Source organism: Cervus canadensis, chromosome 22 (assembly GCF_019320065.1).
Source record: "Cervus canadensis isolate Bull #8, Minnesota chromosome 22, ASM1932006v1, whole genome shotgun sequence".
Lineage (NCBI taxonomy): Eukaryota > Metazoa > Chordata > Mammalia > Artiodactyla > Cervidae > Cervus > Cervus canadensis.
The window spans coordinates 59,300,294-59,327,668 of NC_057407.1; the positions used below are offsets into that span (position 1 = coordinate 59,300,294).

The window sequence follows — 27,375 nt, forward strand, 5'->3', positions numbered from 1 at the left end:
CCTGGAATTGTTTGATCCCTTCCTATGTGTCCTATTGCTGAAGATAGGGAACTATGCCTTATTGAAGTTGGTAATTATAATGCTTGTGATGCATTGGACACAGAAACTCCATATACATTGTTTTAATTGAATGGATTAATAAAAAGGTTAACTTAAAATGCACATTGAGTTTCAACAGAAAACAAAATTCTGCAGATCAATTATCTTTCAATTGAAAAATAAATATATGTTTTATTTTTAAATGAGCATAGGGAATAGGGCCAAGTGAAAAAATAAATAAATAAAATACTTTTAAAGTGTTCTCCCTTGTTTTGTAGGTAAATTACTTCCATCCAGATTAGATGGAGCCAAGGAACAATGTAACATACTTTGTCCTCCTGGGCCTCACACAGAACCCAAAGGAACAGAAAGTCCTTTTTGTTACGTTCTTGCTTGTCTACATTTTGACTGTGATGGGCAACTTGCTCATTGTTGTGACAATAACTTTCAGTAAGACCCTGAATTCACCTATGTATTATTTTCTTGCTAGCTTTTCATTTATAGATTTAATTTGTTCTTCTTCCATTTCCCCCAGATTGATTTCAGACTTGTTCTTTGGAGTAAATACAATATCCTTCCGATTTTGTATGACCCAGCTCTTTACTGAGCACCTTTTTGGAGGATCAGAGGTCGCCCTTCTGCTGGTGATGGCCTGTGACTGCTATGTGGCCATCTGTAAGCCCCTGCATTACTTGGTCATCATGAGGCAGAGGGTGTGTGTTGTACTTTTGGTGGTGTCCTGTTTATGGGCTCCCATTCTGTGGCCCCAATGTCATTGATCACTACATGTGTGACATGTACCCCTTATTGAAACTGGTCTGTAATGATACCCATGCCATTGGCATCTTAGTGGTGGCCAATGGAGGACTGAGCTCTGCTGTGGTTTTTCTGCACTTACTCATCTCCTGTGGAGTCATCCTGCACTCTCTGAAGAACCTGAGTCAGGAAGGGAGGTGGAAAGCTTTCCACAGCTGTGGTTCCCACATCACTGTGGTTTTCTGTTTCTTTGTCCCCTGTATTTTCATGTATTCAAGACCTGCTAAGACTTTCCCCTTTGACAAATCATTCAGCGTGTTTTACACAGTCATAACCCCCATGCTGAACCCATTAATTTACAGTCTAAGAAATTCTGAGATGACTAATGCTATGAAGAAACTCTGGAGAAACACAATGAGATTAAGTATTAAATAAGTGTGTTATTCATCAGAAACTACTTTAGCCTTAATACCAATTTATTTGGAATGTTGAAGTCTTTATAAATGTGATGCAAGCTTTCCTTTTTTCTAAAGGATTTATAATAATTAAATTAAAGAATGAACTATATTTTCATAAATAATGATAGTTTCCCTGCTAAAATGTACACTCTATCATGTCTGATTTATGATTGCACTTAAAGAGGTGGAATACATTCACTGGGACATCAATAAATAGAATTTAATGAATTAGTCAATGAAATTTTTATAGAGCACACTAATTTTTAATTAACTTCTGCATTTACTTTCATTACTTTTTCATTCTTGGTTTTAAGTTGAATTCTCATACTTTACCTCATTCTTATTACTATACTAGTTAACATTTTAATGCTATATGGACCATTCTTTTTTTCTATTTCATTTGCTTTACACATGAATTTTTTAGTGTAGTATTTAATTTTTAAATCAAAATTGACAATAAGGTGAATAATTTTGAAGACTAAATATAGAATCCAGGCACATTAAAGTAGAATAAACCTCATACACATCCCAAAACATGTTCCTCAGTACTTCCAAATGCAGTCACTCAGTTTCTGAGATTCAACTAATATTTCAAAACTACAAGTGTATATATACATATATATATATATATGTGTGTGTGTGTGTGTGTGTGTGTGTGTGTGTGTGGGTATAAATTTTCCTTTGCACCACTTAGCCTTCTGAATATCTTTTCATACCAGTCCATATAGACCTAACTAATTCTCAGTTTCCTTGCACTGCTTTATTTTTATGTATAAATACTAGCTTATTAATTTGTACCAATTGTAACCATTAGCAATATAAGAATTTTAATTGTGCGGAATATATAGAAATTTTCTGAAATATGTCCTCAGTTTTTCTGTAAATCTAAAAGCATTCTCTTTTTAAATTTGTATTGCAGTGTGCAGTCCATAGGGTCGCAAAGAGTCGGACACGTTTGAAGCCACTTGGCGCACGCATGGCTGCTTTACAGCGCTGCGCTGCTTTCTGCCGTACCGCGAAGTGAATCACCTACACACACATAGCTCTGGTCTTCGCGTTTCTTCTCATTTAGGTCAGCACAGAGAATTGAGTAGAGTCCCCTATGCTATGCAGTAGGTTCTCGTTAGTTACCTATCTTATTACTCATTATTCTACCTATAGCATCAATAGTATATATATATATATCAGTCTCAATATCACAATTCATTCTACACCTGCCTTCCCCGCCTAGTATCCATATGTTTGTTCTCTACTTCTGGGTGTCTATTTCTGTTTTGTAAATAAGATCATTTCTATCTTTTTTTTTTTTTTTTTTTACAGATTCTACATATATACATTATTATACAATATTTGCATTTCTCTTTCTGACGTACTTCACTGTGTATGACAATCTCTAGGTCCATCCATGTCTCTATAAATGACCCAATTTTGTTCCTTTTTATGGCTGAATCATTCCTGGTTATTGCTTTACTTCTTTATATAGATACACTAAAATCAATGTAAGTATAATAGGAAAGAACAAATATGACTCCATATTGGATCTATTTCTTTTACTTTAACCTTTGCATTCTATTACTATTGCTACAAGTTATTACTATTACAAGTTATTACTATTGCTATATTTACTACTATTGCTACAACATCACTAAAGAGATGTTGTCTGTAGCTAATAGAATACAAAAGAAACGGTCCATCTCTGGGAATGCTACCTCCCATGCCTAAACATTAAGAAAAATTACATTTATTTAGCTCAAGAAAACATTCTGACCAGTCCCCCCTGGGAATGACTGCAAGAAAGAAGAAAATAATGCATATCCTCTGTAGTCTGGCCAGAACCAGGAAATATTTGCATCAACTTGTCACCGTTTTGGCTTCCCTGGTGGCTCAGATGGTAAAGAATCCACGTACAATGCAGGAGACCTGGGTCTGATCCCTGGGTTGGGATGATCTCCTGAAGGAGAGCATGGCAACCCACTCCAATATTCTTTCCTAGGGAATCCCCATGTACAGTGGAGCCTGGCAGACTGCAGCTCCTGGGGTCACAAAGAATCAGGCATGACTGAGTGACTAAGCACACACACGCCACCTTTTTTACTTTACCCCTTCACCTCTCTATTTTTATTCTATAAGGAAACTAGCACCCCAACCCAGACAAGATGGTCCTTTTGAACACTAGTCTACCATATCCTCATTCTACTAGCTTTCTGAAGAAATTTGCCACCCCTTACCCTAAAAATTTGTATCTCAATTTGTTGGCCTGACACAGGACAAGAAACACGAACTTGGAATTGGTATCAAAAGCTCAAATTCTAGTTTCCATGTACTTTAATTCATAGAAAACTCACTTATAACATAATATGAAATTCAGGATAGTTATTCTGCTTATAGTGAAAGATGTCCAACACTTTCTGGAGATTTCTGATTTTGATGAACTCTCTTTTTTAAAAATTAATTAATTAATTAATTTTACTTTATAACATTGTATTGGTTTTGCCATACGTTTACTTGAATCTGCCATGGGTGTACATGTGTTCCCCATCCTGAAACCCCCTCCCTCCGCCCTCGTCATCCCATCCCTCTGGGTCATCCCAGTGCTCCATCCCCGAGCATCCTGTATCATGCGTCGAACCTGGACTGGCGATTTGTTTCACATATGATAATTTACATGTTTCAATGCCATTCTCCCATATCATCCCACCCTCGCCCTCTCCCACAGAGTCCAAAAGACTGTGATAAACTCTTAAATCAGTCACCTAAGAACTTGGAAGTGAAACAACAGAAACAGACTTCTAGTTCTGTCACTTACTTTTTTTGTATAATTTGTATAAGATTTTTTTTTATATAATTCTTCTGTGTATTACTTCCACTTCTTCTTAATATCTTCTGCTTCTTTTAGGTCCATATCATTTCTGTCCTTTATTGTGCTCATCTTGCATGAAATGTTTCCTTGGTGTCTCTAATTTTCTTGAAGAGGTCCCTAGTCTTTCCTATTCTATTATTTTCCTTTATTTATTTGCATTAAACACTTCAGAAGGCTTTCTTATCTCTCCTTGCTATGCTTTGAAATTCTGCATTCAGATGGGTATGTCTTTGCTTTTTTGCCTTTCACTTCTCTGCTTTACTTAGCTATTTCTAAGGCCTCCTCAGACAACCATTTTGCCTTTTTTCCTTTCTTTTTCTTGAGGATGGTTTTGAACACAGCCTCCTGTACAATGTTATGATGCTCCGTCCATAGTTCTTCAGGCACTCTGTCTATCAGACCTAATCCCTTGAATCTATTTGCCACTTTCACTGTATAATTATAAGGTTTTGATTTAGGTCATACCTTAATGGACTAGTGGTTTTCCCTATTATCTTCAATTTAAGTCTGATTTTTGCAGTAAGGAGCTCATGACATGAACCACAGTCAGATCCTGTGTTTTTTTTTTTTTTTTTTTGCTGACTGTATAGAGCTTCTCCATCTTTGACTGCAAAGAATATAATCGAACTGATTTCAGTATTGATGATTCATATGTAGTATGGACTCTTGTGTTATTGGAAGATGGTGTTTGCTATGACCAGTGCATTCTCTTGGCAAATATCTGTTAGCCTTTACTCTGCTTCACTTTGTACTCCAAGGCTAAACCTACCTGTTACTCCATGTATCTCTTGACTTCCTACTTTTGCATTCCTGTCCCCTATGATGAAAAGGACATCTTTTTTGGGTTTAGTTCTAGAAGGTCTTGTAGGTCTTCATAGAACCATTCAACTTCAGCTTCTTTGGTGTTAGTGGTTGGTTAATAGGCATGGATTACTGTGGTATTTAATGATCTGCCTTGGAAGTAAACAGAGAATATTATGTTATTTTTGACATTGTAACCAGGTGCTACATTTCAGACTCTTTTGTTGACTCTGAAGGCTACTCCATTTCTTCTAAAGGATTCTTGCCCACAGTGTTAGATATAATAGTCACCTGAGTTAAATTCAACTACTCTGGTCCATTTTAGTTCACTGATTACTAAAATGTCAATGTTCACTCTTGCCATCTCCTGTTTGACCACTTCCAATTTACCTTGATTTATGGACCTAACATTCCAGGTTCCTATGCAATATTGTTCTTTACAGCATCAGAATTTGCTTTCACCACCAGACACATCTCCACAACTGGGCATTGTTTCCACTTTGGCTCAGCCTCTTTATTCTTTCTTGAACTATTTAATCTTTCTGGAGCTATATCTCTTCCCCAGTAGCATATTGCTCACGTACTGACCTGGGGAGTTCACCTATCAGTGTCACATCTGTCTGCCTTTTCATGCTGTTCACGGGGTTTCCAGTGCTAAAGTGGTTTACCATTCCCTTCTCCAGTGGACTCTGCTTTGTCAGAACTCTCCAAAGCCAGACATGCCTTTGAGTGTTTCAATGTCTCTTGCGGAGGCAGAGGTGAGCAGTGGCCTGCCTCGGGGACAGGGATACTTGCCACAGTAATCCCGGAGGGCACAGCATGTGGCATGACAAACGTAGACTGTGTATTAAAAAGCAGTGACATCATTTTGCTGACAAATGTCCGTCTTCAGTCAGTTCAGTGCTCGGTCGTGTCCGGCTCTTTGTGACCCCATGGACTGCAGCATACCAGGCTTTCCTGTCCATCATCAATTCCTGGAGCTTGTTCAAACTCATGTCCATTGAGTCAGTGATGCCATCCAACCATCTCATCTTCTGTCATTCCCTTCTCCTCCTGCCTTCAATCTTTCCCAGCATCAGGCTCTTTTCAAATGAGTCAGTTCTTGGCATCAGGTGGCCAAAGTATTGGAGCTTCAGTTTCAGCACCGTCCTGCCAATGAATAGTCAGGACTGATTTCCTTTAGGATTGACTGTTTTGATCTTGTAGTCCAAGGGACTCTCAAGTGTCTTCTCCAACACCACAGTTCAAAAGCATCAATTCTTCGGTGCTCAGCATTCTTTATTGTCCAGCTCTCAGATCCATACATGACTCCTGAAAGACCATAGCTTTGACTAGACAGACCTTTGTTGGCAAAGTAATGTCTCTGCTTTTTAATATGCTATCTATGTTGGTCATAGCTTTTCTTCCAAGGAGCAAGCGTCTTTTAAATACATGGTTGCAGTCACCATCTTCAGTGATTTTGGAGCCCAATCAAATAAAGCCTGTCCCTGTTTCCATTGTTTCCCCATATATTTGCTATGAAGTGATGGAACTGGATGCCATGATCTTAGTTTTTTGAATGTTGAATTTTAAGCCAACTGTTTCAGTCTCCTCTTTCACTTTCATCAAGAGGTTCTTTAGTTCTTCTTTGCTTTCAGCTATCAGGGTGGTGTCATCTGCATATCTGAGCTTATTGATATTTCTACCATCAGTCTTGATCCCAGTATCTTTCATGATGTACTCTGTGTAAAATTTAAATAAGCATGGCAGCAATAGTTTCATCTAGTCAAAGCTATAGTTTTTCCAGTAGTCATGTACTGATGTGGGAGTTGAACCATAAAGAAGGCTGAGCAATCAAGAAATGATGCTTTTGAACTGTGTTGCTGGAGATGACTCTAGAGAGTCCCTTGGATGGCAAGAAGAGCAAATCAGTCAATCTTAAAGGAAATCAACCCTGAATGTTTATTGGAAGGGCTGATGATGAAGCCAGAGATCCAATACTTTGGCCACCTCATGTGAAGAGCTCATTGGGAAAGCCCCTGATGCTGGCAAAGATTGAGGACATGAAGAGAAGGGGACAACAGAGGACAAGATGATTGGAAGACATCACCAACTCAATGGACAAGAGTTTGAGCAAGCTCTGGGAGATGGTGAAGGACAGGGAAGCAAGGTGTGCTGCAGTTCATGGGGCCACAAAGAGTCAGACACGACTGAGCAACTGAACTACAATAACATTACACAGGTCTGCCATACACAAAGGCTTAATCTTTCTAACTTTACTCCAGTGTTACCTTGGATTTGAGAATTTCAAATATACACTGATTAATTGAAAATAAAGAATAGTTGTTTTCAGAAACTTAGGTCTTCACTCTTAATGAATCACTTACTCTTTGCTATTAGGATGATGTTTTTCCAGTTGGTTCTCCAAAGGTCATTGACCAGGAGAAGCATCTGAAAATATACCATGCACTAGAAGGATCTCTCAGTTCTCTGGAGCATGATTCCTAGGTGAATTTTATCTTGAACCAGCAGCTTAGGGACTAATTGTTTTAACAGCTCAGTGAAGTGCTTTCTTGTTCATTGTTGATTAAATGCTCATTCATGTCTACCTTTCCCTGAGAGAAGACTTCTCCGTGGGTATTGATATTACTGCCAAGATATAAATATAACTCATTGCCTTAGCAGGTGTGAATCATATTAATATAGTCATATAAAGGCTTTGTAAAAATCCAAAATAAAGCCTATTTCTTTAATTACCCAGCTCTTCACATTATTGACTAAATTATTATCAAAAGTTTGATAAATTAATCTGGCTAGTTGAATATAATAGTGAAGTTTTAAATTTGGTACTGAAATACATTTTCAATAAAATCTTTTAAGTTTGATGACATCAACCACATCAAATGTATATTATTTAAGTCAACTCAGGATAATTCTATAATCTGAACTAAGATTTTAAAAGCACTGAAAATGGTCATTCTTTGTACAGGCAGTGAGATGTATCCATGTGACAAAGCACTTCCAGCTGCAGGGACCAAGTGTGCCCTGATCTTTGCTCTGTGGTCATAGCAGTGTTGATGGGGTGACAATCTTGATTTATCTTAATTTAAATAAATTTCATCTTCAAGGATCAAAGACAGAATTGGAGAAGCCTGGACTTGAAAATATAACAGAAGAGGAAATAGAAAACCCAGGTAACGCATTCACAAAAATTCTTCTATGCTATGCAAACAGGGCAAAATCGAGTTATTTGAAATGAATGATATATCTTTCTAAGAAGCAGGATTTAACACATAACCTCAAAGGTTTTATGCCAGAAGCTCCTGGTATAGTAGAATACATACATTTTTTACTCCTTTTGTAAAATATTATTGAATTAAAAAGGTGATATATTTATCCAGTATTTTTCTTTAGAAGTATTTAAATGTGTGCTGAAATAGAGAAAACATATAGCGAAAGATAACATGACAATATAATGTGATATAAAAATGGTCTTTTTGTAACTTTTTTAAGATTGCTTTATATAATTTAGAGAATTTAGCAATGATTTTGCATTTCAATATATTTAAGATAATACAAAGATTAATATAGCTCTTTATAAACTGTTACCTTGTGAATGATCACTTTAAATATCCTGGTTCTGTGTAAATATTTTATTTATTGATAACTTTTTTATTTTGGTAAAATATAACTAACACATTATTGTTCATCCATTTTCACTCTCCATCTCCAGAACTTTATCATCATTTGAACTAAAGCTCTGCACCCATTTAAATAATAACAATGGAACTCCTCTCTTCCACAAACCCTGGTAACCACTGATGAACTTTCTGTCTCTGTGAATATGACTATTCTAGGAGCCTCAAAAAGACAGATCATAAATATTTGCCTTTTCTGTCTGGCTTATTGCACTTAGTATGTGTTTTCAAGATTCATCCCTGTTATAGCATGCATTAGAATGTCCTTCTTTGTGGAGGCTGACTAATATCCCATTTTCTATATATAGCACAATTTGTCTATTCATTCATTGTTGCTGCTTAGTCACTAAGTCGTGTCCAAATCTTTTGCGACCCCATGGACTGTAGCCCACCAGGCTCTTCTGTCCATGGAATTTCCCAGGCAAGAATACTGGAGTGTGTTGCCATTTCCTTTTTTAGGGGATCTTCCCGACCCAGGGATCAAACTCGCATTTCCAGCATTGGCAGGTGAATTCTTTACTGCTGAACCACCAGGGAAATCATTCATTAGTTGTTGGGAATTTGGGTCGTTTCCACCTCTGGGCAATTATGAATAACGTTCCTATGAATGTCTTGTGCCAACATGTACTACAGTATTTGCTTCCTATTCATTTTTTGTAGAAACCCACATTAACATTTTTAGATTTAACTAATGACCTCTTCTTACAGAGGCAAACAAACTTACAATGTGAAAACTTGAGCTCAGAGACACTGAGTTACTTGCTAGATTCACTTATCTGTACTTATAATTTGTTAGTGCATTTTAGTATCTGGGGAAATATAATTCATGTATATTTTTACACACACAATTTACAGAATTTTAATAAAATATCAATATCTATACCTTTCTGTGCATTAATTTCATGAATATTTCTCATTTTTAGAATCTTAAATTTAATATGAATGCAATAGAACATATCACTTTATGCACTCAGTTGTCCTCTTAATTATGGGAAGAAGATTCCTCAGATTAAATTTAATTTTAATGATATATTTCAAAGAATAAAATGAGACATGGAAAAAGACAGACAAGGGAATGTCCACAACGTCATGTGAATGGTGAAAATAGTGCAGCTTCCAGAATTACAAAAGGTAATGACCCATTTGACCTACCTATCCAAAAAGAATGAATTTTTGGATAATTAGACAAAAGGTTGGGTTTGTGGGGAAACTGAAGTAAAACTAATTATAGAGTCATGGTGTTAAGTTACATGGGGAGACAAATAATAGTAAATCATATTTTTAATTTTATTTAGTGATTACTAGTCAGACCGTTTTCATAGAGATTATTTATATTATTGTATTGAATCCCTAAAACCATGCTATGTGATAAGTGATATTATGTCTCATTACACAGATGGTATTGAGCACTTGATCCAGGTCACACAGTTAGTAAGTATGGATTGCAGGGTTAGGATTCCAAACCATAATTTAAATCCCAAGTTGCCATAAAGCACAATACTGCCATCCAGAGCTACACCTGCAAAATTATAAAACATAAAACCAAGTAAAACTTAACAAGACTATGTATGAAGTAGGAAATGTATGATACCTCGTCATTGCTTTCCTGTGTTTGTCTTCAAAGCATGCTCAATCATATTTAGGGTATACAGGCAGTATATTTCCCTTTATTATAAAGAAATTGATTTGAAAAATTTGATGTTGCTTTAAAATTCATCTTTTAAAACAAAATCTGATGAACTGGTTAAATGTTTATTAAGACCTCCAATTTTTTTGCTGCATCATTTTTATGGTCACTGATCAATCACTAAATTAAAACTTTTACTTGCATTGGAAACAGGCTTTACTATATAGACAGTTAAATAGAAACATATTAAAGTATAGATTGTGATCATATGTTGCAAAGGGGTCTGGACTGAAACTCAAATTTTCAGGGTTTGCAATTTCTAAGATCTTTAAATTGAAAGTGTTTCCCAAAATTTTAATCCTTGCATACCATATAAATAGTTCATTTTTTCATAGTATGCTGTTGAATTCAGCATCGTGTAGCTCAACTTAATTTATTTTATTTATCCTTGTGGAAGAGGTATCATGAATGTGCATTTTTGAGCATTCTTTAAAGATGTGTGTTCTCATTGATTAAGAGATTTAAAGAATCTCACAAATGTTTAAAGCAGATATATTTAGTCTTACTAAAGTAAAATATTGATAAAGTCTACAATTTTATATCATTCTGAGTCAATAGAATACTAATGCTCATAAGAATATTTTAATAATTGAATATTCATTGCCCACTTAAAATGGATAAGGCACACTGAGATTCTGGGAATAGTTATTAGTAAGACATGTTTACTGACCCAACAAACACAACAGATGACAATAGAAAATCAGCTATAAACACATACATGTTGCAAGTGCTCAAAAGGTCAAGTGTAAATGCTCAAAGGATCTCCTACTGGAAGTTATCTCCTTAGTGCTCAGACAACTGCTATGAACTATGAGTATTTATTTTCTATTACAAACACTTACATAGCTTTCTCATTGTGAGTGGAGATATTTAATAATATATCTATACAATGAAAGTCTTCCCAAGTGGCACAGTTGTAAAGAATCTGCCTGCCAAGCAGAAGACTTAGATTCAAACCCTGGTTTAGGAAGGTTCCCTAGAGAAGGAAATGGCAATTCACTCCAATATATTCATTCTGGGAAATGCCACGGACAGAGGAGTCTAGCAGGCTATACTCCATGGGGTTGCAAAGAATCAGACACATTTTGGTAACTAATCAGCTACAACAACATAAAACAAAAAGGCAAAACTCTGAAGCCAGAGCTCCTTTAGGCAGCTGGTGTTTTCTATCCATGCCTCTTAAAGTTCAGAATTTGATTTCCTCATTTTCCTTTGACCGAAAGTATAATATAAATCTTGATACTGAAGTTATCTCTCATTCCACCTCCAGATGGACAGTTAGGAAATCTGAAATTCCTCTATTCCTTACTCATTCAGTGACTTCAAACTAAGCAGTTTTCTAATTTCAAAGCATATTATTTTCAGCTCATGGTCTTTGCCACTTTCTATCTGCTTTTTTTTCAATCTTATTTTCTCTTCTTTATACTTTTATTTTACCTCTAATGTTTGAGTAAAAATTGTCTTGTCAGAGGCACAAGATAATTCCTGTTCTTCAAAAATGTCAGTCTATAAAGTAAATACTGAAATGGAGCACATTTAAAACAATTACATGAAAAACTGGTCCTGGATCCTATCTGAAAGACCCAACAGACGATTTATTTTACTTAAGTGAGAATGAATGTTTTGTATTTTACATAGACTCACAACAATAAGAATGTATCATTTGAACAAAATAACTAAACTATTGGCTACTTTAATAAACAAATAACTTCTAACATATATTAATTCATCCTCATTAATATAAAGAGAATGAACCAGCAAAAATGTTAGCATGCCATTTACAATAAAGGCTTCAATGACAAGAATTTGGAAACTCACACGTCTGGAAATAATGCTGCCTTTTCAATAAGAATCAGAGTTGGGATGTGATTTTCCAAAGGTGCCTCCAGCTTATGCTCAGACACTCAGTCATGTCCGGCTCATTGCCACCCTATAAATGATAGTCCACCAGGCTCCTCTGTCCATGGGATCCTCCAGGTAAGAATATTGGAGTGGGTTGACACTTTCTCCTCCAGGGAGTCTTCTCCATCAAGGGATGGAATCCATGTCTCTTAAGCCTCCTACACTTGCAGGCAGATTCTTTACAACTAGCCCAGCCAGGGAAGCCCAAGCTAAGCAAAATCAAATGATATTTCTAGATGTTTGGTAGCAAATTCTTTCCATTATAAAAGGATTCAGCCTAAAATATTTATTTTGTCATTCTTATTTGAGCTTGGCTAGCAATAATCAGTTCTAAACTTTTTTGGAAAGTAGGAAAAATGCTTACATAGTACCCAATCCCTTAGTTTTGTACTGTCCATTTTTTCCCCTCCAATAGCTTATAACAAATTGCACTGTCCATTTTCCCTCCAAAATGTATTGTAGATTTTTTCCTTCCAAGTAGCTTGTAATAAATCTCTACTTAGTTTGTGTGTTTTTATGTGTTTGGGTGTGTATATATTCAAGCAAAATGATGATTTTATTGTGCTTTCTTGAATAGTAAGATTTCATACATTTTATCTCTGTTCAGTTGCTCTCTTATGAGTTTTGAAATTCAATATAATTAAGTAGAATTTAATAAGCATTGAGGGCTTTCCTGGTGGCTTTTACTGCAAAGAATCCACCTGCAATTCAAGAGACCCCAGTCCAAACCCTGGGTCAGGAAGATCCCTTGGAGAAGGGACTGACTACCCATTCCAATATTCTTGCCTGGAGAAAACTATGGACAGAGGAATATGGTGGGCTACAGTCCATGGGGTCGCAAAAGAGATGAACACAACTGAGTAATTAACCATGAGCATGAATAAGCATTGAAAGAACATTCAAAATGTGCCTGTTTCTCTCACTCTTGTGGTTGATTTATGTCTTGATTTTTGAAAATCATAATATTCAGAAAGGTATTTATCAAAAGCTCAACTTATAATTTTATCCTGGAGAAGGAAATGGCAATCCACTCTAGTATTCTTGCCTGGAGGATCCCATGGACAGAGGAGACTGGCAGGCTCTATAGCGTCACAAGAGTTGAACACGTTTGAGTGTATTAGCACATAATTGTGTGCTCCATGACTAGGTATTACTTCATGTAAGTATGTAAAGAAAGTTATTACAGATGATATTGTTTTCATGATAGTTTTCAGAAGGTGAAAATGCACTTAGGAAAAAAAATGATATGTAAAATGAAAAAAAAATCTTGTCTTTGATAGGAGATGTTCTGGAGAAAGCATCTTTTTCCTCATTTGGTATATAAACTCACAGATATACCCACTCATATATACTCCTCGATTAGAACACTGAAGCTTCATCACTGTAGTTGAAGCAAGGAATTTGATAAAATGAATGGTGTACTGTGGAAGGACATTACAAAGTGTCATGTTCTAAAGACTTACTCTGTGTGAGATACTGTGGAGAAAACTGTTCAGTAAGGCATCACATATTTGACACAAAACTTGTGATCTCAGATTCATTACTGGCCCTTCGGTTTGCAGTCTCTGATACCTGATCAACAGCTTCAAGACACATGGGAAATAGGAACAATGTGACTGAGTTTGTCCTTCTGGGGCTCACACAAAACCCTGAGATGCAAAAAGTTCTATTTGTTCCATTCTTATTCATCTACATTGTGACAATAATGGGTAATCTCCTTATCATGGTGACCATCACAGCCAGCAGATCACTGGGTTCCCCTATGTATTTTTTTCTGGTTTCTTTATCATCTATAGATGCTGTCTATTCAACCGCCATTGCTCCCAAAATGATCACTGACTTGCTTCATGAGAAAAAGACTATTTCCTTCCAGGCTTGTATGACTCAAGTCTTTATAGATCATTTAACTGCTGGTGCTGAAGTCATTCTTCTGGTGGTGATGGCCTATGACCGATATGTAGCCATCTGCAAGCCTCTTCATTATTTGATCATCATGAATCGGAGGGTATGTGTCCTCATGCTGCTGGTGGCCTGGACTGGAGGCTTTCTGCACTCACTGGTTCAAATTCTTTTTATTTATCAGCTCCCTTTCTGTGGCCCCAATGTCATTGACAACTTCCTGTGTGACATGTACCCTTTACTGAAACTTGCTTGCACTGATACCCACCTCATTGGACTCTCTATGATAGCTAATGGAGGGGCCATCTGCACTGTTGTCTTCTTCATCCTCTTAGTGTCCTATGGGGTCATATTACACTCCCTGAAGACTCATGGTTCGGAAGGGAATCACAAAGCCTTCTACACCTGTGCATCCCATATAACTGTGGTCCTTTTATTCTTTGTTCCTTGTATCTTCCTGTATGCAAGGCCTAATGTCAACTTTCCCATTGATAAATCCATGATGGTTGTTTTAACATTCATAACTCCTATGTTGAACCCTTTAATCTACACCCTGAGAAATGCCGAAATGAAAAATGCCATGAGGAAACTCTGGAGTAAAAATACGGCCTTAGTTGGAAGAGGGAGTTATCCATCATATAGGATGTGAAGGTTATTCTTTTACAGAATCAAAGAATAGTTTCACCTTCCTTGGTTTTATTTAGAAGATTATTTCCTTTGTTTTATTTAGCCTGCTTATTCTGAAACAGCTATATAAATAAAACTGTATGTAAGTGGAATATTTTACAGTCCTGAGAGACCAAGAGAATCATATATATTTAATCTCTTATATACGTAGTCATACTGTATTAAGATTCTTCACTGACAACATTTTTTGTGTCTATTTCACATTCTTATTCGTGGGTTATAGTACCATCCTAGTACCAAGAAATATGACCTAGTAGAATGTATTCTCTATTAGTGTGAAATTATGCCCATTATACAGAGTGAAGTAAGCCAGAAAGATAAACACCAACACAGTATACTAATATATAGATATGGAATTTTAAAAGATGGTAATGATAACCCTATATGCAAAACAGAAAAAGAGACACAGATGTATAGAACAGACTTTTGGACTCTGTGGGAGAAGGCAAGGGTGGGATGTTCAGAGAAAACAGCATTGAAACAAGTATACTATCAAGGGTGAAACAGATCACCAGCCCAGGTTGGATGCATGAGACAAGTGCTCAGGGCTGGTGCACTGGGAAGACCCAGAGGGATGGGATGGGGAGGGAGGCAGGAGGGGGGATCGGGATAGGGAACACATGTAAATCCATGGCTGATTCATGTCACTGTATGGCAAAAAACACTACAATATTGCAAAGTAGTTAGCCTCCAAATAATAAAAATAAATGAAAAATAAATAAATAAACTTCTATCTTGAGACAAAAAAATAAAAATTCAGATTTTTGTTAAATAGGTTAATCTAACAATAAAATTAATTACTGAAAATTTCACAGACCATATTCATAGAAGGTATAAAGCCATGAGAAATGAACTTTGTCAACTTTATATTAAAATGGTAGTATATGATGGATCTTTGTTCATTCTGAAAATGTCAAATTTTCAACTGTATTCTGTGCCTCTAGATCAACAGCCCTATGATACTTGAAACACAGTTTTAAGTCATTCATATCACATATAATTCCAGAGTCTTTCTATATCTGGGTACAGATTTTTTAATCCAATAATGGATGTCTTCCCAATTCTCTGTAGCTCTTTGATTCTTTGATAGTTTGGAGGGTAAGATACTGTATAGCAAACATCATTCTTTTTATTTTTCTTTTGGCTGAGCTGGGCCTTCATTTGTGGTGTGTGGCCTTTTCATTGCAGTGTGTGGGCTTCTATTGTTGCAGCTCCGTGAGTTTCTTTAATTGGGGCACCTAGGCTCATGCCTGCCAATGCAGGAGACATAAAACACCTGGGTTGATCCCTGGATCAGAAAGATCCTCTGGAGAAGGAAATGGTAACACACTCCAGTATTCTTGCCTAAAGAATACATGGACAGAGGAGCCTGCTGGGCTACAGTCCATAGTGTCATAAAAAGATGGACACGGCTGAAGTGACCTAGCACGCAGGCTCCATTGTGCAGTCTCAGTACTTGCAGGCTTAGTTGCCCTGTAGCATGCTGGATCAAACCTGCATTAGAAGGTGGATTCTTAACCCCTGGACCACGAGGGAGGTCTCACAACGATCATTCTTTAAGGTTCTTTAAGGTTCATTGTACCGTTCTTCTTAGAATTCAACCCACAACTTAATACTAAGGTATTCAATCTGCCTTTATCCTTTTATCAATTTCTAACTGCATTTACTTAGTGTACTTAGCGATGTTAATGCCTCCGATTATTGACACATATTGAACTAATGACAGTTATATAATTTCATTTATTCCTCAGTGAAGGAAATAAAAAGTGCACTAGATCTTTTAATTAGAAAGGACTCTAATAGAGTGAATTAACTACTTCAAAAATAATCATATTTGAGGGAGCTGACATGTGGATTTGACCATGCTCACTAGAGTGAGGAACATACAGATAAGGAAACTGGACTCAATGAAAAATATCTTTGCATGTACTTCTCAAGTCCTTAACTGCTCTTTGTATTAAAAAAAAATTCTTTAAATATGTTAAAGTTTTTTTTCATATTTATGTCTTTAAAGTCGCGTAAGATATACATTTCAGATATGGTGTGAGATGGACATATACTTTCCTTTCTTAGCATAAGGATAAATAAATCTTGCCAGTACATTTACTGAATAATAATTCTTTTCTTGACTACCTTGCAATACCACTAACTTCATACATATATACATACACATTATTCTATTTCTTAGCTGTCCATGTTGTTCCTCTAATATCCATGAACCAGTACTATAGTGCTTAAATTACTGCAGTGTTTCCGATACCATTATCATATAAAACATCACAGCAAAATTGAGTGGTTTAAAACAGTAACATTCACTTTATTGTTTCAGGTGTTTTCAGTGGGTCTGGAATTTGATCAGATCAATTGGCTACTTCAGTCTCAGCATCTTTCTTGAGGTTTTAGTTAGAAATGGGCTGAGGCTGAAGTCATCTAAACAAGTTTCTTCATTCCTATACTTGATACACAGGTTGGAGAGCCTTGAACAGTTGGGATTAGAACAGCTGGTACATCTTGAGATCACAAAAGTAAGGATCTAATCATATACAATTGATGTCCTAATAAAAATAGAAAGTTCGCCAGAGCCCACTCTCTCATGTTTGCTTAGAAGAGAGGCCCTGTGAAACTGAGCACTGAAGAACTGATGCTTTTGAACTGTGGTGCTGGAGAAAAGACTCTTGAAAGGCCCTTGGACTGAAAGGAGATCAAGCCTGTCAATCCTAAAAGAAATCAACACTGAATATTCATTGGAAGGACTGATGCTGAAGCTGAAGCTCCCTGGAAAACACCTTGCTGGGAAAGACTGAGGGCAGGAGGAGAGGATGACAGAGGATGAGATGGTTGGATGGCATCACTGACTCAATGGACAAGAGTTTGAGCAAACTGTGGGAGATAGTGAAGGACAGGGAAGCATGTCATGCTGCAGTCCATGGGGTCGCCAAGAGTCAGACACGACTGAGCCACTGAATAGCAACCCACGTGCTTCCCCTTAAAGGGTGTCAGGAACAGTTACACTACAATGTGGGTCCTTTATAAAATCTCAGCTACAAATATCCAATCCATGTCTTTAAAGATCAGTCCTAGTTTCTTGCAAATGAGACAGGATTTTCTGTGGTATGTTTAGGTCTATAGATGAGAAATTTTCTTCACTCTTAATGATTCACTTTGTCCTTCAAGAAGGTGATGTCAATGTGTTGTAGTTTTCTCTGACTTGTTGCCATGTATTTCTGCACTACAAGCTTTTTCTTTATTTTGAATGACAAATGTATGCCTCTGCAGTCTTACAAAAGTCCACCATTAGTATTAGAATAGATATTTTTAAAACAAAAAATCCTTCTTATTTCTTTCCTTATGGTGAAAATAAGTTCTAATGTATGTCTTCATAAAAAGGAATTGACTAACGTGAATTTTAGTAAAATGGGAGATACTTGCATTCTTCCTCTCTGCAAGTGGAGAATGTTAGGTCATCTTTCATTGTTACATAACTGTTTATAAATCAGAGCTTCTCTGACTACAATACTCCAACTCATGTTACTTCTCACAAATGTCACATTCTCTAACTCAGTCGTATAGTGGAGGTATTTCCTCCATAATTTTGCATGGCTGTCTCTAAAGAGGCAGGGAAATACAATGGGGAAAAGAGAGTCTCTTCAACAACATTCTCTTACACCATATACAAAATAAACCCCAAAGGGATTAAAGACCTAAATGTAAGATGAGACACTGCAAAATTCCTAGAGGAAATCACAGGCAGGACACACTTTGACATAAATCACAGTAAGAGCTTTTGGATCTATCTCCTGGATCTGTTTTCGTTCTATGGGAATAAAAAAGTAAAACAAACAAACAAAAAAAACACAACTGGATATTTTCAAAGTCCTATTCTTATTGACAGACCTTGAATCGCATTTATTGTCCCAAGAGAAAGGCATTTGTATGAATTTCAACTCACCCTTTTCAGGCTTTCTTGTGTAGTTTTCAGAATTAGCCCATATCTTTAGTGAAAAGAGGATGTTAAATACAGGGTTTAACTCTGGCTTCTTTTCAAAGTAATGGCCCCACAATATATGGACCCCTTGCTAGTTCTCTAATGTTGTTAAACACATGCATTTTATATCTTTCTAACTCTTCTTGTGGTTTGTATTGAAATGCTTATTACAAGACAAACATTCTTGCTTCTGCAGGTAACAGATGCTATCACTCTATTTATATTTAATTTTCTAGTTTGAGTATAAATGTAGCTAATAGGGAATTATCACGGATTATTACAGATTTTGAGTCACAATGGCAGTTACGTTTCCAGTGTCTTACTTTTACTGGAACATGTAAATTCTGCTTCTTTGATATGATCTAGCAAATTCTTTTACCTCCTTCACATAAGCAGAAAGCATAAGTAGCTCTTTGCACTCTGCAGGAAAGATCATAGAGAATTATACCTATGCATATACTATGTCTCCAGCTCTGAGTCAGAATTAGTTCACTGTAATCTGGCTCATATAAAATAGCTTTTCTAAATAAAGGATAAGTTCTTTATATTTTATTACTTACTGGTAAGAAAATAACCAGATGCTTAGATGTACCTATGCTTAGATGTTATCTAAGTTAAATGGAAACTAATTTATAGATTTTGTATGCAGAATATCTGCATATAAAATCTGAATTTTGTATGCAGGTGTTATCTAAATTAAATGAAATTAGCAATAATCTCATTACATACATCTGCTATACTTAATATTTTTAACTTAATATTAATTAACTTAATTAATTAATTAACTTAATATTTTAGACTTAATATTTTTAACTTCACTCCAGTGCCATCCTGCATTTGAGAATTGCAAATATATACTGATTAGTTGAAAATAAATAGCTGTTTATATAAACGTATATATTTGCTATAAATAAGTCACTATTCTTTGTTACTAGAATGACTCTCCTAAGGTGACAGGACAGGGGAAGCCTCTGAAAATATACCATGCACTGAAAAGATCTCTCAGTTCTCTGGAGCATGATTCCTAGGTGAATTTTATCTTGAACCAGCAGCTTGGGGACTAATTGTTTTAACAGCTCAGTGAAGTGCTTTCTTGGTCACTGTTGATCAAATGCCTGTTCATATCTTCCTTTATCTGGGTGAAGACTTCTCCTTGGGTATTGATGTTACTTCCAAGATGTAAAATATAAGCCATTATGTTAGTAGGTATGAGCCATATTGAAATAGTCATGCAAATGATTTATAAAAATCCAAAATCAAGCCTATTTCTTTAATTATCCAGCTCTTCACTGTTATTGACTAATTATAATTAATAATTATTCAGCTCATCTTCATTTTTGACTAAAAGTATTATAAAAGTTTGTTCAATTAAGCTGGTTAGTTGAGCATAATAGTTAAGTTTTGAATTTGATACTGAAATATATTTTCAAAAAAAATCTTTCAAATTTGATGACTTATCAACCACATCAACTGTGTATTCTTGAAGCCAACTCTGGATAATTTTCCAATCTGAACTGTAAAGTGTTTATAAGCACTGAAGATGCTCCTGCTTTGTACAGACAGAGATATATCTGTGTGACCGAGCACTTCCTGCCGCAGGGACTAGGTGTGCCCTTGTCTTTCCTCTGTGGTCACAGCAGGGTGTATGTGGCTGCAGTTCTGACTTATTTTAATTGAACTAAATTTCATCTTCAAGGACCAAAGACAGAATTGGAGAAGTTTGGAACTGGAACAAATGACAGAAGAGGAAATAGAAAACCCAGGTAACACATTCACAAAAATTCTTCTCTGCTATTAGAATAGGGCCAAATGGAGCTATTTGTAATGAATTAAGTATCTTTCTTAAGAAGCAGATTTTAAAGTATGATCTCAAACCTTTTATGCCAGAAGTTCCTGGAATAATAGGCTACTTACATTTTTCTCCATTTTGTAAAATATTATTGAATTAAGAATAGTGATGATATATTTATCCAATATTTTGTTTTACAAGTATTTGATTTCTCTATTTTGGCATAGAAGTATAGAGAAAACACATAACAAAATATGACAATATAATGTGATCTGGAAATGATCTTCATTATAACTTTTTAAAAAGTGCTTTATGTAATTTAGAGAATTTAATATAATTTTGAATTTTAATGTGTCAACGTTTAAGATAATAAATTAATATAGCTCTTTATAAATCATTATCTCTTTCATGATTTCTTTAAATGTCCTGGTATTATTTTATTCATTGATGATTTTTTATTGTGGTAAAGTAAACCTTGCACATTATTGTGCATCCATCACCGTTCTCCAAATACAGAAACTTATCATCATCTAAAACTAAAACTCTACACCGATTACACAATAGCTCCCTAACTCCTCAATTCCATAAGCCATGGTCACCAATGATGTGCTTGCTGCATCTGTCAGTATGACTGTTCTGGGTATCTCATAAAAGGGGGATCATAAAATATTTGCCTTTTTTTTGTCTGGCTTACTGTACTTAGCATATGTCTTCAAGATTCATCCATGTTATAACATGGATTAGAACATCTTTCCTTTTGAAAGCTGGCTAACATTCTATTGTCTGTACATAGCATGATTTGTCTGTACCTTCATTACTTTTGGAGCATGTGGGTGGTTTCCGCCTTTGGGCTATTGTGAATAATGCTCTTATGAACATGTACAAATATGCTATATATTGCATGCTATTATATCTCATTATCCAGATAGTATTGAATACTTGATCCAGGTTACACAGGTAGCAAGTATGGATTTTGAGGCTCAAATTCCAAACTATAATTTAGAATCCAAGTTCTCATAAAGTACAGTGTTGTCATCCAGGGCCACCCCTGAAAAATTGTAAAACAAAACCAAACCAAAGTGACAAGAACCGTATATGAGGTAGGCAGTGTACGGTCTCTGATAATTGTTTTCCTGTATTTGCCCTCAAAGTCTGCTCAATCATATTTAGGGTTCAGAGGTAGAATTTGTTTTCATGTACAATGAAAGTTATTTGTAAAATATAATATTGGTTTAAAATGTATCTCTTTAAAAAAATCTGATGAGCTCTTTGAGTATTTATTCAAACCTTCAAAGTTTTGCTACATCATTTATGATAAATTTTCAATAGTAGAATAAAAACTCTTGCTTGTATTGGAAATAGGTTTTATGATATAGACAGTTAAATAGAAACATTTAGACATGAGTCGTGATCATATATTGAAAAAGGATCTGGACTGAAACTCAAATTTTCAAGGTCTATAAGCTCCAATATCCTGTCAATTAAAAGTGTTTACCAAAAAAAAGAAAAAAAAAAAGTGTTTACCAAAATTTTACACATTGCATACCATATATATATAAATGATTTGTTTTTTCATCTTATATTGTTGAATTTGGCATAGTGTAGAGTTACTTAATTTTATTTTACTTATCATTGTGAGATAGTTATCATTGATTTGCATTTTTGAGCATTTAAAAAAATATATATATATATATATGTTTTATTGACTATGTTAAGAAAATGTGAAGAATCTCACAACTGTTTGAAGCAAATATATTGATTTTTACTAAAGTAAAACATTTATAAATTATATAATTTTATATCATCCTGTGTCAAAATAAAACTTTTGAAGAGTTTAGAATACTAGCTATGCTCATAAGAACCTTTTAAGAGCCAAATATTTATTGATAACTTAAAACACATAAGATACACTCAGATTCTGGAGATACAATCAATAACAAGAAATGTTCACTGCACTGACAAACTCAATGGAAAACCAGTTGTAAGCCCATAACTGCTTTAAGTGGTCAACAGGTCAAAGGGTTAGACTCTCCTACTGGAAGCTGTCTTTTGAATGCTCAGAAGAACTTCTATGCACTGTGAATATTTATTTTCCATTACGAATGCATATGTAACTTCTGTGTTGTGAGTGAAGATATTTAATGACATATCTATACAGTGAATTGCCAGAGTTCTGACACAGGGCTCCTTTGGGCAGCTGGCAAATGGCAACCCACTAGAGTATTCTTGCCTGGAGAATCCCATGGACAGGGGAACCTGACAGTCCATGGGGTCTCAAAGAGTTGAACATGACTTAGGAACTGCACATTCTTTTATTCATGCATGTTAAAGCTCAGGATTTGATTTTCTCATTTTTCTGTGATCTGGAGGTATAAGACTTCTGAGAAGGAAGTTTTGATGCTGATCTTGAGTTATCTGTCATTCCATCTGCAGACTGATTACTCAGGAAATCTGAAATTCTTCTATCCCCTTCTCATTCAGTGTCTGCAAATGAAATTATTTACCAATTTCAAAGCATATGCTATGCAGCTCATGGTCTTTGCCATTTGCTATCTGCCTTTTCTCAATCATCTCTTATTTTCTCTTCTCTATACTTTATTCTCCCTCTGATGTTTGAGTTCAGATTGGCTTACCAGAGGCACAGAGAATAGAAAAATTTCCTGACCTTCACAAATGACAGTCTAGAAAGTAAACACTGAAATTGAGGACATTTGAAGCAATTACATGAAAAATTGGTCCTAGATCATATCTGAAAGACCCAACAATTTATTTTCCTTTAGTGAGAATGAATGTCTTATAGTTCACACAGACTCATGACCCTAGGAACTTATAATTTGAACAAAATAACCAGTCTAAACTTTTGATTACTTTAATAAAAAAACATCCTATAACACACATGAATTCACCTGGTTAATATAAAAAAGATTGCACCAGCAAAAACATTAGGATGTCATTTGGGATAAAGCTTTCAATGACAAGAATTTGGAAACTCACATATCTGGAAATAATACTGCCTTCCCTGATAGCTCAGCAGGTAAATAATCTACCTGCAATGCAGGAGACCCTGGTTCCATTTCTGGAAAAAGTCAGATCTGCTGGAGAAGGAATTGGTTACCCATTCTGGTATTCTTGGGCTTCCATGGTGTCTCAGATGGTAAAAATCTGCCTGTAAAGCAGGAGACCTAGGTTTGATTCCTGGGTTGGGAAGATCCCTGGAGAAGGAAATGGCCACCCACTCCAGTATTCTGACCTGGAGAATTCCATGGAGAAAGGAGCCTGGAGGGCTACAGTCCATAGGGTCACAAAGAGTAGGACACAACTGAGCAACTTTCACTTCATTTTCAATAGGAATAGGAGTTGGGATGTGACTTTCACAAAAGTGCCTTGTGATCACGCTCAGACATTCAGTCACATCCAGCAATTTGTGATCCTATGGACAATAGCCCACCAGGCTCCTCCGTCCATGCTATCCACCAGGCAAAAATTCTGGAGTGGGTTGCTATTTTCTTTTCCAGGAAATCTTCTTGCTCAAAGGATCGAACCCACGTTTCTTACACCTCCTGAATTTGCAGGCAGATTCTTTAACATTAGACCCACCTGGGAAGTCCAAGCCTCAGTTCAATTCAGTTCAGTCACTCAGCCGTGTTCGACTCTTTGCGACCCCATGAACCACAGCACGCCAGGCCTCCCTGTCCATCACCAACTCCTGGAGTCCACCCAAACCCATGTCCATCGAGTTGGTGATGCCATCCAGCCATCTCACCCTCTGTCATCCCCTTCTCCTCCTGACCCCAATCCCTCCCAGCATCAGGGTCTTCTCCAATGAGTCAACTCTTCACATGAGGTGGCCAAAGTATTGGAGTTTCAGCTTCAACATCAGTCCTTCCAGTGAACACCCAGGACCAATCTCCTTTAGGATGGACTGGTTGGATCTCCTTGCAGTTCAAGGGACTCTCAAGAGTCTTTTCCACACCACAGTTCAAAAGCATCAATTATAGTACAACTCTCACATCAATACATGACCACTGGAAAAACCATAGCCTTGACTAGATGGACCTTTGTTGGCAAAGTAATGTCTCTGCTTTTTAATAAGCTATCTAGGTTGGTCATAACTTTCCTTCCAAGGAGCAAGCGTCTTTTAATTTCATGGCTGCAGTTACCATCTGCCGTGATTTTGGGGCCCCAAAAATAAGTCCAAGCCTAAGGAAAATCAAATAATATTTCTAGATTTTTGGTAGAGAATTCTTTCCATTATACAATAATTCAGTTTAAAATCTTTACGTTGACATCTTAATTGAGCTATGGCTAGCAATAATCAGTTCTAAACAATTTTGGAGAGCAGAAAAAATTATTTCTGTAGTACCCAACCCCTTACATTTTCTTTGTCCATTTTTCCCCTTCAATACCTAGTTTGTAATAAATGTATATATATATATATATATATTGTATGTATTGTTTGGGTGTGTATATATATTCAAGCAAATCGATGATGTCATTGTATACTCTTTAATAGAATGATTTCATACATTTTATCTATGCTCAGTTATTCTCTGATAAGTCTTGAAATTCAGTTTAATTAGAGTTTAATAAGCACTGAGGGTATCACTGGTGGCTCAGATGGTAAAGAATCAGCCTGCAATTGAGTAGGCCCAGATTCAATCCCTGGGGCAGGAAATCCCTGAGAGAAGAGTATGGGTACCCACTCTAGCATTCTTGCCTGGAGAAACCTTGTATGGACAAAGGAGCCTGCTGGACTAAAGTTCATGCAGTTGTAGAAGAGAAGGACACAGCTGAGTGACTAAGCATGAGCAAAAATAGGCAAAGAATCACTGCCTGGTTCTTTCACTGTTGTGGGTGACTTATTTCTCAATTTTGGGAACTCAAAATTTTCAGAAAGGTATTTATCTAAAGGTCAGCTTATAATTTTATGCCCCATGACTAGGTGTCACTTCACATAAATATATAAAGAAAGTTATTAGACTTTGGTTATTTATATGGTAGATCTCAGAAGGTCAAAATGCACTTAGCAAAAAAAGAAATAATATGTAAAGTTAAAAAATACAGTTTTTTTGTGAAAGATATTCTGGACAAATCATCTTTTTTTTTTTTTCCTCACTTGGTACATAAACCTACAGATACACCCACTCATATAACCACCCTGTTAGAACACTGAAGTCTCATCAGTGGAGTTGAAGCACGGATTTGATAAAATGAATGGAGTGTGTGGAAGGATATTGCAAAGTGTCATGTTCCAAAGGCTTACTCTCTGTGAGATCCGATTGAGCAAACACTCTTGAGTAAGGCATCTCATATTTTGCACAAAGCATGTGATCTTCTCAAATTCATTACTGACCCCTCGGTTTGCAGCCTCTGACACCTGATCAATAGCTTCAGAAGAACACATGGAAAATAGGAATAATGTGACTGAGTTTGTCCTCCTGGGGCTTACACAAAACCCTGAGATGCAAAAAGTTCTATTTATCCTATTCTTACTCATGTATATTGTGACAATAATGGGTAATCTGCTTATCATGGTGACCATCGCAGCCAGCCGATCACTGGATTCCCCTATGTACTTTTTTCTGGCTTCTTTATCATCTATAGATGCTATTTATTCTACCATCATTGCTCCTAAAATGATCACTGACTTGCTTCATGAGAAAAAGACTATTTCCTTCCAGGCTTGTATGACTCAAGTCTTTATAGATCATTTAACTGCTGGTGCTGAAGTCATTCTTCTGGTGGTGATGGCCTATGACCGATATGTAGCCATCTGCAAGCCTCTTCATTATTTGATCATCATGAATCGGAGGGTATGTGTCCTCATGCTGCTGGTGGCCTGGACTGGAGGCTTTCTGCACTCACTGGTTCAAATTCTTTTTATTTATCAGCTCCCTTTCTGTGGCCCCAATGTCATTGACAACTTCCTGTGTGACATGTACCCTTTACTGAAACTTGCTTGCACTGATACCCACCTCATTGGACTCTCTATGATAGCTAATGGAGGGGCCATCTGCACTGTTGTCTTCTTCATCCTCTTAGTGTCCTATGGGGTCATATTACACTCCCTGAAGACTCATGGTTCGGAAGGGAATCACAAAGCCTTCTACACCTGTGCATCCCATATAACTGTGGTCCTTTTATTCTTTGTTCCTTGTATCTTCCTGTATGCAAGGCCTAATGTCAACTTTCCCATTGATAAATCCATGATGGTGGTCGTAACTTTCATAACTCCTATGTTGAACCCTTTAATCTACACCCTGAGAAATTCAGAAATGAAAAATGCCATGAGGAAACTCTGGAGTAAAAATGCGACCTTAGTTGGAAGAGGGGGTTTTCCATCATGTAGGATGTGAAAGTCATTTTTTTTTTTTTTTCCAGAATCAAAGAATTGTCACTCTCAGTGACTATATTTAGAAAATCATTTCCTTTGGATTATTCATCCTGCTTATTCTGAAACAGCTATATGAATTAAACTTTAAGTGGAATATTTTATAGTTCTGAGAGACCAAGAGAATCACATATGTTTAACCTCTTAGATATATAACATACTGTATTAAGATTCTTTAGTGACAGTAACTTTTTTTTTTTTTTTCCTATTTGAAGTTTTTATTTGTGGGTGTTGATACTTCTATGTTACTGAGAAATATGACCTAGTGAAAAGTTCTCTTTTAGTCCAAGAAAGAGAAATTTGAAACTTAAAAATCTGATTACTAAAAAAAAATTAATCTAGCAATAAAAATAAATTAATTAATTTAAAATTTCACAGACTTTGTCCATAGCAGAAGATAAAATGATGAGAAATGAACTTTGTTAGCTTTCTTCTGTAATGCTG

The 27,375-nt window shown here is 36.1% G+C and overlaps 2 protein-coding genes and 1 pseudogene across 2 annotated transcripts; all 3 read left to right on the forward strand.

The window, feature by feature from the left end:
* The first annotated feature begins 341 nt into the window (after positions 1-341).
* Positions 342-1,230, forward strand: LOC122424411 (annotated as a pseudogene).
* A 12,483-nt stretch (positions 1,231-13,713) lies between these two features.
* Positions 13,714-14,728, forward strand: LOC122424412 (olfactory receptor 4A15-like). The gene has a single exon (XM_043442148.1). The coding sequence runs from the start codon at positions 13,775-13,777 to the stop codon at positions 14,726-14,728; it is 954 nt and encodes a 317-aa protein (XP_043298083.1). The 5' UTR covers positions 13,714-13,774.
* An 11,153-nt stretch (positions 14,729-25,881) lies between these two features.
* LOC122424413 (olfactory receptor 4A15-like) lies at positions 25,882-26,896 on the forward strand. The gene has a single exon (XM_043442149.1). It carries the CDS (start codon positions 25,943-25,945, stop codon positions 26,894-26,896), a length of 954 nt encoding a protein of 317 aa, XP_043298084.1. The 5' UTR covers positions 25,882-25,942.
* Positions 26,897-27,375: the final 479 nt, after the last annotated feature.